The sequence below is a fragment of the Dipodomys spectabilis genome, unplaced genomic scaffold (assembly GCF_019054845.1).
Source record: "Dipodomys spectabilis isolate Male_0828 unplaced genomic scaffold, ASM1905484v1 ptg000329l, whole genome shotgun sequence".
In the NCBI taxonomy this organism is placed as follows: Eukaryota; Metazoa; Chordata; class Mammalia; order Rodentia; family Heteromyidae; genus Dipodomys; species Dipodomys spectabilis.
The window spans coordinates 4,625,938-4,638,332 of record NW_024871006.1 but is presented as its reverse complement, the minus strand read 5'-3'; the positions used below and the strand labels follow the sequence as shown (position 1 = coordinate 4,638,332).

Here is a 12,395-nt window from a genome sequence, read left to right as displayed (position 1 = left end):
CGCCCAGGCCCAGAGCTCAAGCCCCATGACCAACAACAAAAAAAGAGGACAGCTCTTACTTGAAACACCACTCTGGAGGTCTCCAGCAGATAATGTGACACAGAGGCTCCCACGATGACCTCCCTGTGGGCACGTTCGATGGGGACAGTGCGCCCAGGGTGTATGCCCCAGGGACACCTCTCAGCATGGGCTCGTCAGTTCCCAAGAAGGGTAACCCATCACAGTGCCACCATGTCCCCGCCCCTACTCACTGCTGCAGGCAGACGCATAAGACCTGGCCGAAGCGGCTGGCGTTGGCATTCAGGATGGTCTTGGCATGGGCAAAGCTGCTGAGCACTGGCAGCACATCGTCCAGCTGTGTGTGGTATGGGGAGGGAGGGCTGGCAAGCATTCCTGGGGTAGCAGCGGTCCTCACCACCCAGGTGGCTGTGCCAGGCCCAGGTTGGGGGGAGGTCAGTTTCATCAGAAGAACCCTGTCCTCAGTCTTGCAGTAGGCAATGCCTAGTATTAGATCCAGGAGATACCAGAGGCCCCAAAGAGAAGAAGAGCCCCTCTTGGATCCCTGGGAAATGGCCTCCTCTCCCCGGGAAGGGGAGAGCTTCCAGTGTGATGTTTTACCTGGCACCCTCTGTCCCCTGCCTGCTTCTGATCCAGGCTGCTTAGGAACTGCACCATCTTCTTGGCAGCTTCAGTTTTCCCTGAGCCACTGTGCCCACTGCAGAGAGGAGGAGCCAGGGATGACAGAGGTGGCGGAGAGGGGGGAATGGAGGGTCAGCCGGGCATGATGGAGGCCTGCTGAGCCCAGGCAGAGAGGAGTGCCAGAGGAGCTCCACAGCGGCTGCCAGAAGTGCCCAGGACTGGCAGCCTCCAATGCAGGCCTCCACCCTATTGGCCCTAAGGGTAGCCCAGAGTTTCAGACAAGCAGGGCAGCCAGGACTTACGCCAGGAGGATACAGGGGTCCTGCCCGGCGCTCTGAGATAGGCCACAGGCCGCTGCCATGATGGCATAGATGTGTCTGAGGAGGAGAGAGGGAGGATGAGATGGTTGCCACAGATGGGCATCTGGGGGCCCTGCTAGAGTTGGCAGATGGAGCCCCAGGACCTGGGCCATCCGGCCATGGGACATGCTAGGGCCTGGCTGCCTGGGATCAAGCACAGGGCTGAAGGGTCAGCGTCACATACGGGGAGGAGCTGGGGGTCTTCCTGGGATGGTAGCTGGTCAAGACTTCCGGTGAGAAGACAGGCAGAGGCTGGTGGGGATTCAGAGCAAGCAGGAGGGGTCCCCCGAAAGTCTAGGGAAGGAAACACAAGCTCTCAAGGGGACAAAGCAAGGGAATGAAAATGGGGATCCCAGCACCTTGGCACCTCCATTCCTGCAGGCATTCAGAAAGAGCTAGTTCACCACCCAATCCATGGACAAAGAGGAAGAAATCGGGGGGGGGGGGGGGGGGGGGGGCGCGAGGGGGGGAAGCTGGGAGCCTTTATCCCCAGGGGAAAGGGAATCCAGACCACCATCCCTCTTCCCTGACAAGCCTCCATACGTAGATGCGGCCCAGGTGAAATCTCCTCTTGAGGCACAACAGCACGGAGCTGTCACTCACCAGCCTGTGGGGACAGCAAGACAGGGAGTGGAGGAGTCTGGGGGGGAGGAGGGGAGGACCCCGGTAAACTCTATCACCTGGGACAAAAAGCATAGAACTTCTCAGAGCCTTAAAATAGGGCTGGGCTCTGGCATGAGGGTGCATACCTGAGATTCCCAGACCTCAGGAGGCTCACAAGTTTGAGGCCAGCCTGCTTTATATATTGAGACTACCTCAAAACCAACCACAGGGACCAGGTGTGGTACCCAAGCTACCTGGGAGGTCTAAATAGGAGGATCTCGGTTCACCACCGGCTAAGAACAAAACCTGGAGACCTCATCTAACATACATCAAAGCAAAAAGGGCTGGGATGGGGCTTGAGGGAGGGCCTACATTCAACCCTCAGTTCCTGGTAGGGGCATCTAACCTTCACCCCTTTCCTGCCCCCTTCTGGGGGACACGATCTCCTCTACAGAGGCAAGAAGGGTCCACTGGGGGGTGGGGGGTCCGAGGAAGCACGAGCCCGGCTTTGGACGGCGCGGGCTCACCGCAGGCGTGCCACGTCCTCCGTGTCCTCCAGGCCCTCGCTGAGGGTCCGGTCCTGGGCACCGGGGAACGGCGGTGTCCGCAGGCCCGGCCCGAGGCTCAGCTCCAGGCGTCTCTCGAGGGCGGCCTCGGCCTCATCCTCGGGCTCCCACTGCTCCCGCAGGGCCGGGCCCGGGCTCCGCTCGCGGGGCACGCGGGTCTCCAGGGTGAGCCGAGGCAGCAGCGCGGCGGGGCCGAGCCCGGGCTCCTCCTGGGGGCCGCAGCCCTGCGCCCAGTGCGCCGGGGTCTCGGCTCCCGAGGTCACCGGCTCCTCCTCTGCGCTGCCCGAGCCGATCTCACGCCGCGGAGTCCCGTCGAGGGGAGTGGAGGCGGGGGCCGAGGCATCGCCGAGCCCCCGCACCCCTTCCCCGCCAGCCCCCCGCCCCTCCCCGGCCTCTGCGGCTCCGGCCCCAGACCAGGCGCGGCTGGGAGTCGCCGCGGACGCCCTGCCCGCCGCCCGGTGGATTCTGGGGAACACCACCGCGAACTTGGGATCCGGAGTTGGGTCCTCGTCGTCCGAAGGACGGTGATCGGACACTGGGCTCCTCGGGGCCTGCGGAGGACTCGAGCCGCCGCCAGGGGGAGCCCGCAGGAGGCCCCGGAGCCGGGCTAACCCAGCCAGGCGCAAAGCTAGACGGCGGCGCGGCGGCGCCGGCCCCTCGCCCCGCCCCTCGCCTGCCCTCCCGAGGCCCCGCCCCTCGCCTTCCCGCCCGAAGTCACACCCCTCGCCTTCCCGCAGGAGGCCACGCCCCTCTTCCGCCCGCGGTCCCGCCCCCTGCCCCTGACCGGCAGGTGACTGGATCCGTCCCCGAAGCCACCGCAGCAGGCCTAGGGCGCGCGCCACCCGCAGGATCCACGCCTTGAAGCCGCCGCGCCGCTGATCGGCGACCTGGGCAGCGCGGCCTGGCGGGGGCCTGGTGCGGAACTTGTGGAGCACCACGAGGGCGGCGAGCGGCGCGGGGTCCCCCGGCGCTGGGTCCCCTGCACCGTCTCCCTCTCCCTCTCGGGCTCCTTCCTGCACCTTCGCCGCCACCTGGCCCACCTCGGCTGTTTGAGGCTCGGCGCCACGCGGCTCGGCCTCGGCCCGCGCGTCGCCATCACTGACGTCCCCGTCCGGCGCGGCGTCCCACGGGTCCCGCGAGCTGCTGCTCCCGAGCGGGCTGGAGGTCGGGGCTTTCCCACCCAGCTCGGTCTCTCGGGCTTCGGGGACCCGGCCTGCCTTGCCCCGCGCCCTCGGGGGGCGCCGTGCGGGCCCGGCGCGCTCTGGATTCGAGCCCGTGTCTGTGCCCGATCCCCCACTCGCCGCCCGGGGCCCGGTCCCCGACGAGCCTTCCCCGCTCCGGGGAGCTTGGGGCGCCCCCTCGGCCCCCTCCGATCCCGTGGCCGTTGGCTCCCCCTGGGGCTGCGGCGGGGCTCCGCCGCTCTGGCTGCCGCTCTCTTGGGGTTCGCGGGCTTCGCTGTCCGGGCAGGAGCTGCCTCCATCCCTGCCCGACGTGTCCCCATCGAGGCTCCGAGGCTTCCCCCGGCTGCTCGGCGCCGAAGGTCCCCGCCGCCGTTTCCCTCTCCTCCTGCGATGGCCGCGCTTGCCGGTCCTCGCCGCTCCAGGGAGGCCCTCCTTCTCTTCCTCCTCCTCGTCTTCCTCCTCCTCCGGGCAGTCCCCGGGGCTGTCCCCCCACTCGCAGCCGTCCACCGGCCCCCGGCCCCGACGCCGCGTGCTGCCTCGCCTCTCCCGGGCCTCTGTCTCTGGGCTTCTGCCCCCGCTGCCCCCGGCGGCAGAGGGTTTCCTACGGTCACCAGCGGCCCGCTTGTCCCCCGCGGTGTCTCGGCAGGCTTGGCCACGTCCAGGCCGTCCGTCCGCGCTGGCCGATCCGGACTCCTGCTCCCCCGAGGCTGGCTTCCTGGGGCGCGCCCGGTGCTGGGGGGCTTTGCCCTTGCTGCCGCCCATGACTGTCCCAGAAAAACCGTCCCGATCCTCTCCCTGCAGCCTGGCCTAGGCGCCCCTGTGCCTCTGCCCTTGGTGGGGCTCTGGGGTTCTGTCCGCCCCCACTGGAGCCTCCCCCCTAGGCACCAGCATTAATATTGCAGGAGGCAGCAGGTCCTGACCCCCCCCTAGACCGACAATGGAGCCCGGAAAGAGGAGACGCTGCAGCTGCAGACAAAGGCCGTGGGCAGGGCAACCTGCTGGCCCTGGGGGCCGGCCAGCCCAGCCTGGCACCCGGCCAGCCGAGGGACCCGGCTGTGTCCTGCCTCACAGCTTGCCCCACTTGGGAGCACAGTGAACCTGTCGGGACCCCTCCTCCACCCAGGAGCTCCAAGAGGCAGTACTGGAGGCACTTAGTTACACAGGCAGTAGTACCCCTTGAGTTTGGGTCTTTTCCATTTTGAGAACTAATTTACCAGAAAGAGCATAAAACAGGAATCTAAGCCAGGTGCCGGTGGCTCATGCCTGTAACACTAGCTACTCAGGAACCTGAGATCTGAGGATGGCGGTTCAAAGCCAGCCTGGGCAAGAAAGTCCATGAGACTGTGGTTTTTGTTTTTTTTGTTTTTTTTGGTCAGTCGAGGGACCTGAACTCTGGGCCTGGGCGCTGTCCCTCAGCTCTTCAGCTCAAGGCTAGCGCTGTACCAAGTGAGCCACAGCGCCACTTCCAGCTTTTTCTGCTTATGTGGTACTGAGCATTGAACCCAGGGCCTCATGCATGCGAGGCAAGCGCTCTACCACTGAGTCACCTTCTGGGCCGCCCCCTCCCCCATGAGACTCTTATCTCCAATAAACCACCAGAAAACCAGAAGTGATGCTGTGGCTCAAGTGGTAGAGCGACCTTGAGCTGAAGAGCTGAGGGACAGCACCCAGGCTCAGAATTCAAGCCCAACAACTGACAAAATAAAAAAAAGCCAGGGCTGGAAAGGTGGCTCAGTGGTAGAACACTTGCCTTGCATGCCTGAGGCCCTGGGTTCGATTCCTCAGCACCACATAAGCAAAAAGAAAAAAAAGCTGGAAGTGGTGCTGTGGCTCAAGTGGTAGAGCACTAGCCTTGAGCTGAAGAGCTGAGGGACAGCGCCCAGGCCCAGAATTCAGGCCCCACGACCCGACCCCCCCCCCCAAAAAAGCCACATATATATACCTTGCAAATAAGACCCTCATTCAATGATTGAATCTAGGGTCTTATATATACTATACAGTCCTCTGTAAATTTTTTCCCCCAGTTGTGGAGCTTGAACTCAGGGCCTAGATGCTGTCTCTGAACTCTTTTGCTCAAAGCTAGAGCTCTACCACTTGAGCTATAGCACCAGTTCCAATTTTTTCTGCTTATGTGGTGGTGCGGGATTGAACCCAGGGCCTCATGCATGCAAGGCAAGTGCTCTACCACTGAGCCACCTTCCCAGCTCCTCCTGCTTTTTGCTGATTGAGAGGAGTCAGATTTGTCTCCCAGGCTGGCTTCAAATGAGGATTCATAGATCTCAGCCTCCTGATTAGCTAGGATTATAGGTGTAAATCATAGGTACCCAGCTAAATGTTTGTTTTTGAACAGCTAATGAAAACTACAGTTCAAAATTCATCAGGTAACTTTCTCACTTCTGACTGACCTAAGGGTCTCTGACCTTGGGTCTCCTCCCAAGATTATTCATTTCTGTATTTTCTTCAGAGTTATCCATCTAGAGAAAAATTAATCTGATTTTTACCTTTTAACACAAGTAGAAGCTAAGCTCACCTAATTCACAGATTGTCATACTTTCGTTGGCAGTACTAGATTCGATCTGAAGACCTTATGCTTGCTAGGCAGGCACTCTACCACTTGAGTCACTCTGCAGCTTTTTTTGTGTGTTGGTTGATGCCAGGCGGGGCTGGACTGTGATCCTCTTATTTATGCTTCCTCCATAGCTGGGATGAAGACTCACATACCACCACACCCAGCCACTGACTGAGATGGAATCTCATAGCTGGGCACCAGTGGGCACCTTGAGCTGAAGAGCTGAGGGACAGTGCCCAGGCCCAGAGCTCAAGCCCCACAACTGGGGGGGGAGGGGGGGTTGAGATGGAGACTCATGAACTACCTCCCCCCACAGGTTGGCCTCAGAATTGCAATTCCCTGATCTCTACCTCCCTCCCAAGTAGCAAGGATTACACTGGGCCCAGTTTGCTCTGGTTATTTTTGAGATAAAATGTCAGTTTTTGCCTAAACAGTCTGAATGGTAATCCAAAGACCCAGCAGGAGGATGGGTGTGAGCACTGACTTCAGTCACAGAGCTCCAGATCCTTGTTTCTCCATTTCTTTGGATGCTCAAGATCCTCAGATCTAAGTCACACAGGACAAATCCCAATGACTGCTGTACATCTCCATGGCCCCGGAGCCAGCAGAAGCCCCTCCTCCTCACTAGCTTTCGCCTACCTGCAATATATTTTTGTCAACCCCACCTCTCAATGCCTCTATTTTGCCACCACCACCACCATCATCACCGCTCCTGTGGCCTACTGCAAAGACACCCCCAACTTCTCCTCCTGTGCCAACCCAGCTTCTTCCAACCAACATACTAGCTGCTAGAGAGGCACCAAGCCCTTCCATCCTGCATACCCACTAATGAAAGTTGCTCCCCTCCCACTCACAATATAAACTTGTCTTCCTAGAACTGAAATAAGACAACTACCGACACCAGTCAATACTCCAAAGTACAGGGTATGTAGAACACTCATGCTTGTGGGCATGGAAGTAAACCTATGTTTATAAAGAATCTGTGATATTTGCAATTGTGTTCTTTTTATTTTTTAGATTTTTAAATTGTAATGATACTGTACAGAGGGGTTACAGTTACACGAGTACCTAAGGTAATGAGTACATTTCCTATCACACATTGTTACACCCTCCTTTGTTTTTCCCCTATTATCCCTTCCCTCCCCACCTCTCCAACTCCTCCCTCTGCCACCCCCCCCCCCAACTTGTAAAGTTAGTATCTTGTGGGGCTGGGAAGGTGGCTCAGTGGTAGAGCGCTTGCCTTGCATGCCTGAGGCCTTGGGTTTGATTCCTCAGTACCACATAAGTAAAAAGAAAAAAGCCAGAAGTGGCGCTGTGGCTCAAGTGGTAGAGTGCTAGCCTTGAGCTGAATTGCTGAGGGACAGCACCCAGGCCTAGAGTTCAGGCCCCAGGACCTAGGCCTAGAGTTCAGGCCCCAGGACCAGACCCCCCCAAAAAAACATAGTGTCTTGTATGTCTCATTGTTACAATGGGTCAAGCTGTATCCTTGTTTCAGCATTTTGTTACTTCCCACTTGCTTCTTGTGCAGTCTGATCAGATCATTGCTGTACCCACAAAACTCTGAGCCATGGCAGTATTGGCTCTACCATTGTCTTCTTTTGTTTATCTATTAATTTGTAGTTTATTTATGGCAGGGAAGTATTAAGTATTGAAACCAGGGCCTTGTGAGCTCTGCCACTGCGCCCCAATGACTTCTGATTGTGTTATCACTGTGGTTCAGTCTGGCCTCTTGGAAGACTTAATGTCACTTTTGCATTTATGTTAGTAGCTAACTGGATAAATAAGCTGTATTTCCCCTCAGATCTGCAGTCTCACACACATCGCCATGGGCTGGGTGGTCCAGTGCTCTTGCTAGTATGGGAGTCAGACTCAAGGTGGTTCATAGTTGCTGTTTATTTCTGGAGACAGCTTGTCATGTTCGGACTTAAACATGGTTTGCTCTGCTCCAAACACTCAGAAAGTTGGTTCTCTGATCACTGTCTGGGCCAGGAGGAATCAGGGTAAGAAGAGGTCTGATGAAGGCTTCTCATTTATATAAATGACTCCTAGACAACTAAAACATCCGTCATTGAACCAGCTCAGTGAAGAGGTAATAAGGTGTTTATTAAAAACTCTGTTTTACACAGAGGCAGTTAAAATTTATAATTTAAAACCCAGCCCACTACAAAAAAAGGGGAGGGGGGAACAAAGGACTAAAAACTGTGCAACATTGATCAAAGACTGAGACAGAAGGCCGGGGAGGGGCAGCCCGCGCTGGGGGCTGCTCCTCTCAGGCCAGGAGTAGCAGCAGGGTGGAGAGCAGGGGCGCTTGGAGCCCCTGGCCCAGCCCAGTGCACACGAGCCTTTCCAGCCGGGGCAGCCCTGCAGGAAGGCCTTCAGTAGTGTGTTGTCAGCTTGCAGCCCGGACGCCTGTCCTGTTCATTCTGCTGTTGAAAAACACGGAGGGCAGCAGCTCAGGACTATCCTGAGCAAAACAGGGTACCTCACCCGGAGCCCACACACCCAGGACAGAGGTCAGGAGTAGGATGGCCCCAGAGATCCAAAGGAGCCTGGAGAGGAGCAGACCCTCCCCAGCAGCGCCCAGAGTCCTACCTTCCCCATTGCTGAGATGGTACCCTACGGCCACTCGATGAGGATGCCAATTGCCACAGCTCCTGCAGGGGCAAAGACGGCGAGTCACCTACCATGGGGGCCTTCCTTCTCAGCGCCCCGACACCCCTTACGGCACTGTGGTGACTTACCCTCGGCCCCCCTCGAGCGTGCTCTGGATTTCCTTTAGGACTCCTGCAGGACAAGATGACGGGTAAGACAAGCAAGATCGGGTCCCTCTCTCTTTGACTGCTGGGGTTACTGGACAGGCCTGACCCTAAATATGCTTCCCCTCTCTCCCACCCTCCTCCCCTCTCCCGCCCTGACTCACTCTCGTCATTGAGCAGCGCGTGCTCCATCACTGGGCCAGCCTTCTTCTCTGAAAAGCAGAGGTGAGGCAGGTCTCCCCTGGACCCTTTGCCCAGCTTTCTCTGGACCAATGTGGTTCCCTCACTTGGAGGTGGGGGGGGGGAATGTCATTTCTCATCCCAGCCCACACTCTGTCTGCTCACCTGGGGTCCTTTACCCCGCCCCCCCCAGGTGGCCCAGGCCTGGCCCCAGGGAGCAGTTCCAAGAGGCTGTCTTACCCTCTCCATCACTCTGGCTCCCTGTGTTCCTGTGGAGGGAGAGACAGTGAGGGCCTGGGCCGCACGCTTCCTGCCCCGGGGACAAGCGGCCTGGGTACGTGGGAGAGCGGGCTGAGCTCCTGTGGGCAGCAGATGCCTCAGGGCAGGGGAGGCGGCCACACGGAAGGCTTCCGCTTCCGCACTCACCTGGCTTGGCCCGAGGCTCTCTCCGGGCCCGTGCCTGTGCCGTTGCCATGGCTGGGCCGGCTGTGGTTCTTGGGTTTGACTGAATCCACCAGACACCAGGGCTCCACTAGCCACTTGGTGGAGAGAGAAAAGCGCTCGAATTCAGAAGGCGAGATCAGGTAGAAACCTGGGGGAGCCGAGGAGAAGCGTGGCAGGTAAGCCTAGTCCAGGACTCCTGGCCTAGACTAGCTGTTCCTCCCTCTCCAGCCCCTGGAAGTGGCTGGAGGTGCCCCCCCCAACCCCCCTCCCCCACCTCATGGGAGCTCTAGGACGCCCCACCCCCGCACACCTTGGCCATATTTGGTGAAGACGCAGGAGGCGATGCCGCTGACATCCTCGCGGCGGATGCAGCTGTACCGCACCTGGGGCTTGAGCAGGGGCAGGGACACCACCTGGATGTCGCCCAGGTTGGTGAGGACCGCCAGGTGGTGCTCCCCGTAGTCTTCGGCACGACTGCTGCCGAAGTGGGCCACGCCGACCCGCCGGACCCTCGAGCCCTCCAGGGCCGTCAGCTTCAGCTTCAGCTTGGCGCTCACCTTGGGCAGCGTGAACACCTGGGGCAGAGCGCAGGCTGACTTCGGGGCTCATGCCGGCTGCGGCGGCCAGTGCCCCGGCCCCGTGGTGAACGCCTCCTGGTGCCGTGGCCAACCCTGCTGGCCTCAGCGCCTCTCAGCTCTGGGACACGTAGACCATGCGCTTGAACTCAGAGGGTGTGAGGTTACTGACTTCCCTATCTGGGTATTTTGTTTCTTCCATAGACTTAAGATCCTGCCTCAGTGTCCCCCCAGCTCAGACCCAGGAGCTCCACACACGACCCTTCTCCACCTTTTCTGTGCCCTTCCAACTTACCAGAAAACCCCTAAAGCCTCCAATAGCAGCTGTCGTTATTTGTGCCCAAGGGGGTGGGATGGGACCTCGTGGATGTCCCAGGGATTCCCAGAGGGCCCTGCTGCTGCCCATGTGGTACCTTGAATTGTTCCTCGGATACCACGAGCAGCTGGTGGCTGCCCTGCATGTCAGGGCTCTTTGACAGGTCATGGGCCACTTCCAGAGGCTCCGGGAGGGGCACGCTGCGCCCATCAAGCACCAGGATGCCCACCACAGGTGCACGGTGCATCAGCTGGATCTCCTTGGCTATGGTGGAGGCAGGTCAGGACACTGTGGTCAACGCCTGGCTGAGAACAGCACCCCCAGCCAGCGCTGCTCTCCCCGCCAGCCAGCGCTTACCCTGCTCTGCCCGGACTGGCTCATCCATTCTCCGCTCAGCAGGGGGTACGCGCAGGGAGAAGGCGTAGACAGTGCCGCCGTTGGTGCCAGCCCACAGCGAGGGGCAGTGGCGGGAGCCTGCCAAGGAGCAAAGCATTGGTCATCCAACCCCTGGTTCTGGGAGTCAGGTGAGGCTAGGAAAGCCGACTGGGCTTCCATCCAGCCTCTCCGGGGAGCGCAGCCTCATCAAGACAGTGAGTCGCTTTCAGACCACTTCTTCCTCTGAATGGACATGCCCGCCCGCCCACATGAATACTCACTGTCCCTCAAGTAGGTGTCAGCAAAGTAGAGGGTCCGGACAAAGCCAGTGAAGGAGTCTTCAGCCGAGCGGGCCTCGATCTTGCGCTGCACGGGTGCCAACTCCATGTTCTGGAGGCCCGTCCGCTCTGCCTTGGCGCTCGCTGCTTGCATCTGTAAGGAGATGGACCAGCCTGAGGCTGGAGTCTGGTCTCCCCTGCCCAGGGGCATTGACTTGCTCAATGTCACTCCTCCCAGGGGAAGACTAACCACAGCCATGCCAGCCACCTGTCCAGCTGGGGCCCAAGCGGGCTTTGTTCAAGTGGGAGATATCTTATGGGGGCGTTGGCCAACATGTTGGGAGGAGGAAGAAAAAAAAAGCAGAAGAATAAGAAAATCACTAAGGTTTACTGGGGACTTATCTTTAAGAATCACAACTATTTCCTTATTTCCTTTTTTACTTGGGGAAACCGAGGCACAAAAGCGGTGTTACATATCTTGTCCTCATAGCCCAGCAAGGGAGCCCTGTGGTCTTGCCGATGGTTGCTCTGGCTTGGCTTGGGTTCAAGGCTTGGTCCCGGGCCTCACCTCTGCTGGGGGGCCAGCTGGCCGTCGCTTCCGGCTGGACACCCTGCTGCGGCGCATGCGGCGGAATGACTGGCGCAGGGACTTCTTGAGGGACTTTACACGAGACAGCGGGCCCTCCAAGGCCAGCTGGTCACTGGGGTGTAACGTGCACCTGTGTGTGTGGGGGGGGTGCGGGGGGGCAGAGAGACACAAGGCCATCAGCACTGCAGGGCACAGGGGACCTCACAAGGCCCCAGTCCCAGACCCTGACCCCAGCTGGGCTGCTCACTTGACAAAGACCTGCCGCCGTTGCTGGTGGTCGAAGAGGCCAAAGCCGTGGCTGGTGCCAAAGGCCACGAGCCGCCACTCAGAGTGCAAGGCCAAGGAGGTGACCACGGCTGGAGGCTGGCACTGCACCAACACAAAGGGCTGGAAGCCAGGCTCGAAGTGCACAGGCCCCGGGCGGGCTGCCAGCCGCTCGTGGCCCTTCCAGCGGTAGCCTTCCTGGTCCTGCAGCAGGTCAGCCTCCACCTGCTCCACCGCGTGCTCCGCTGCCTCGTCGTTCAGCTCCAGCACCAGCACCTGGGCGGGGAAATGGGCAGCTTAGAAAAACCTGGGCACCCAGGGAGGGGGAAAAAAATCCTGAGACAGAGCCCAGAGCTGGTGGCTCATGCCTGTCATCCCAGCTACTCAGGAGGCTGAGATCTGAGGATCGCCATTCAAACCCAGCCTGGGCAGGATCGTCCGTGAGACTCTTATCTCCAATGAACCACCAGAAAACCAGAAGCGGCGCTGTGGCTCAAGTGGTAGAGCGCTCGCCTTGAGCTGAGGAGCTGAGGGGCAGTGCCAAGGCCCAGAGGCCTCTGCTGGAGTCCAGCCCTGGAGAGGAGGCAACCACTCCGGAGGTTCTGTCCACTGTAACCAAGCCACTCATACCCGTGGCCACAAGCACAGAAGGGCAGAAGGTGTTCCTGGTGAGACCACATGTGTTCCTGTCCTTGCTGCCC

At 59.5% G+C, this 12,395-nt stretch overlaps 2 protein-coding genes across 5 annotated transcripts in view; both read right to left on the bottom strand.

The window, feature by feature from the left end:
• The window catches only part of Myo15b (myosin XVB), a 32,974-nt gene extending 28,864 nt beyond the window's left edge, over window positions 1-4,110 (bottom strand). Inside the window, 7 exon segments of the mRNA XM_042702642.1 lie at window positions 60-123; window positions 252-355; window positions 619-715; window positions 942-1,016; window positions 1,183-1,292; window positions 1,542-1,605; window positions 2,129-4,110. Coding sequence (XP_042558576.1) covers window positions 60-123; window positions 252-355; window positions 619-715; window positions 942-1,016; window positions 1,183-1,292; window positions 1,542-1,605; window positions 2,129-4,110 — 2,496 coding nt within the window.
• Window positions 4,111-7,999: 3,889 nt separating this feature from the next.
• The window catches only part of Llgl2 (LLGL scribble cell polarity complex component 2), a 38,758-nt gene continuing 34,362 nt past the window's right edge, over window positions 8,000-12,395 (bottom strand). Inside the window, exons 15-26 of one of the 4 annotated variants that reach the window (XM_042665435.1) lie at window positions 11,678-11,970; window positions 11,410-11,560; window positions 10,845-10,995; window positions 10,546-10,662; window positions 10,286-10,452; window positions 9,608-9,872; window positions 9,280-9,445; window positions 9,094-9,122; window positions 8,838-8,885; window positions 8,659-8,701; window positions 8,510-8,571; window positions 8,000-8,340 (exon numbers count right to left, since the gene is read on the bottom strand). In XM_042665435.1, coding sequence (XP_042521369.1) covers window positions 8,336-8,340; window positions 8,510-8,571; window positions 8,659-8,701; window positions 8,838-8,885; window positions 9,094-9,122; window positions 9,280-9,445; window positions 9,608-9,872; window positions 10,286-10,452; window positions 10,546-10,662; window positions 10,845-10,995; window positions 11,410-11,560; window positions 11,678-11,970 — 1,497 coding nt within the window. In that variant the 3' untranslated portion in view covers window positions 8,000-8,335. Of the gene's footprint in view, window positions 8,344-8,509; window positions 8,572-8,658; window positions 8,702-8,837; window positions 8,889-9,093; window positions 9,123-9,279; window positions 9,446-9,607; window positions 9,873-10,285; window positions 10,453-10,545; window positions 10,663-10,844; window positions 10,996-11,409; window positions 11,561-11,677; window positions 11,971-12,395 lie in introns of all 4 variants that reach the window. The other 3 variants (XM_042665433.1, XM_042665434.1, XM_042665436.1) reach the window with 3 other exon arrangements.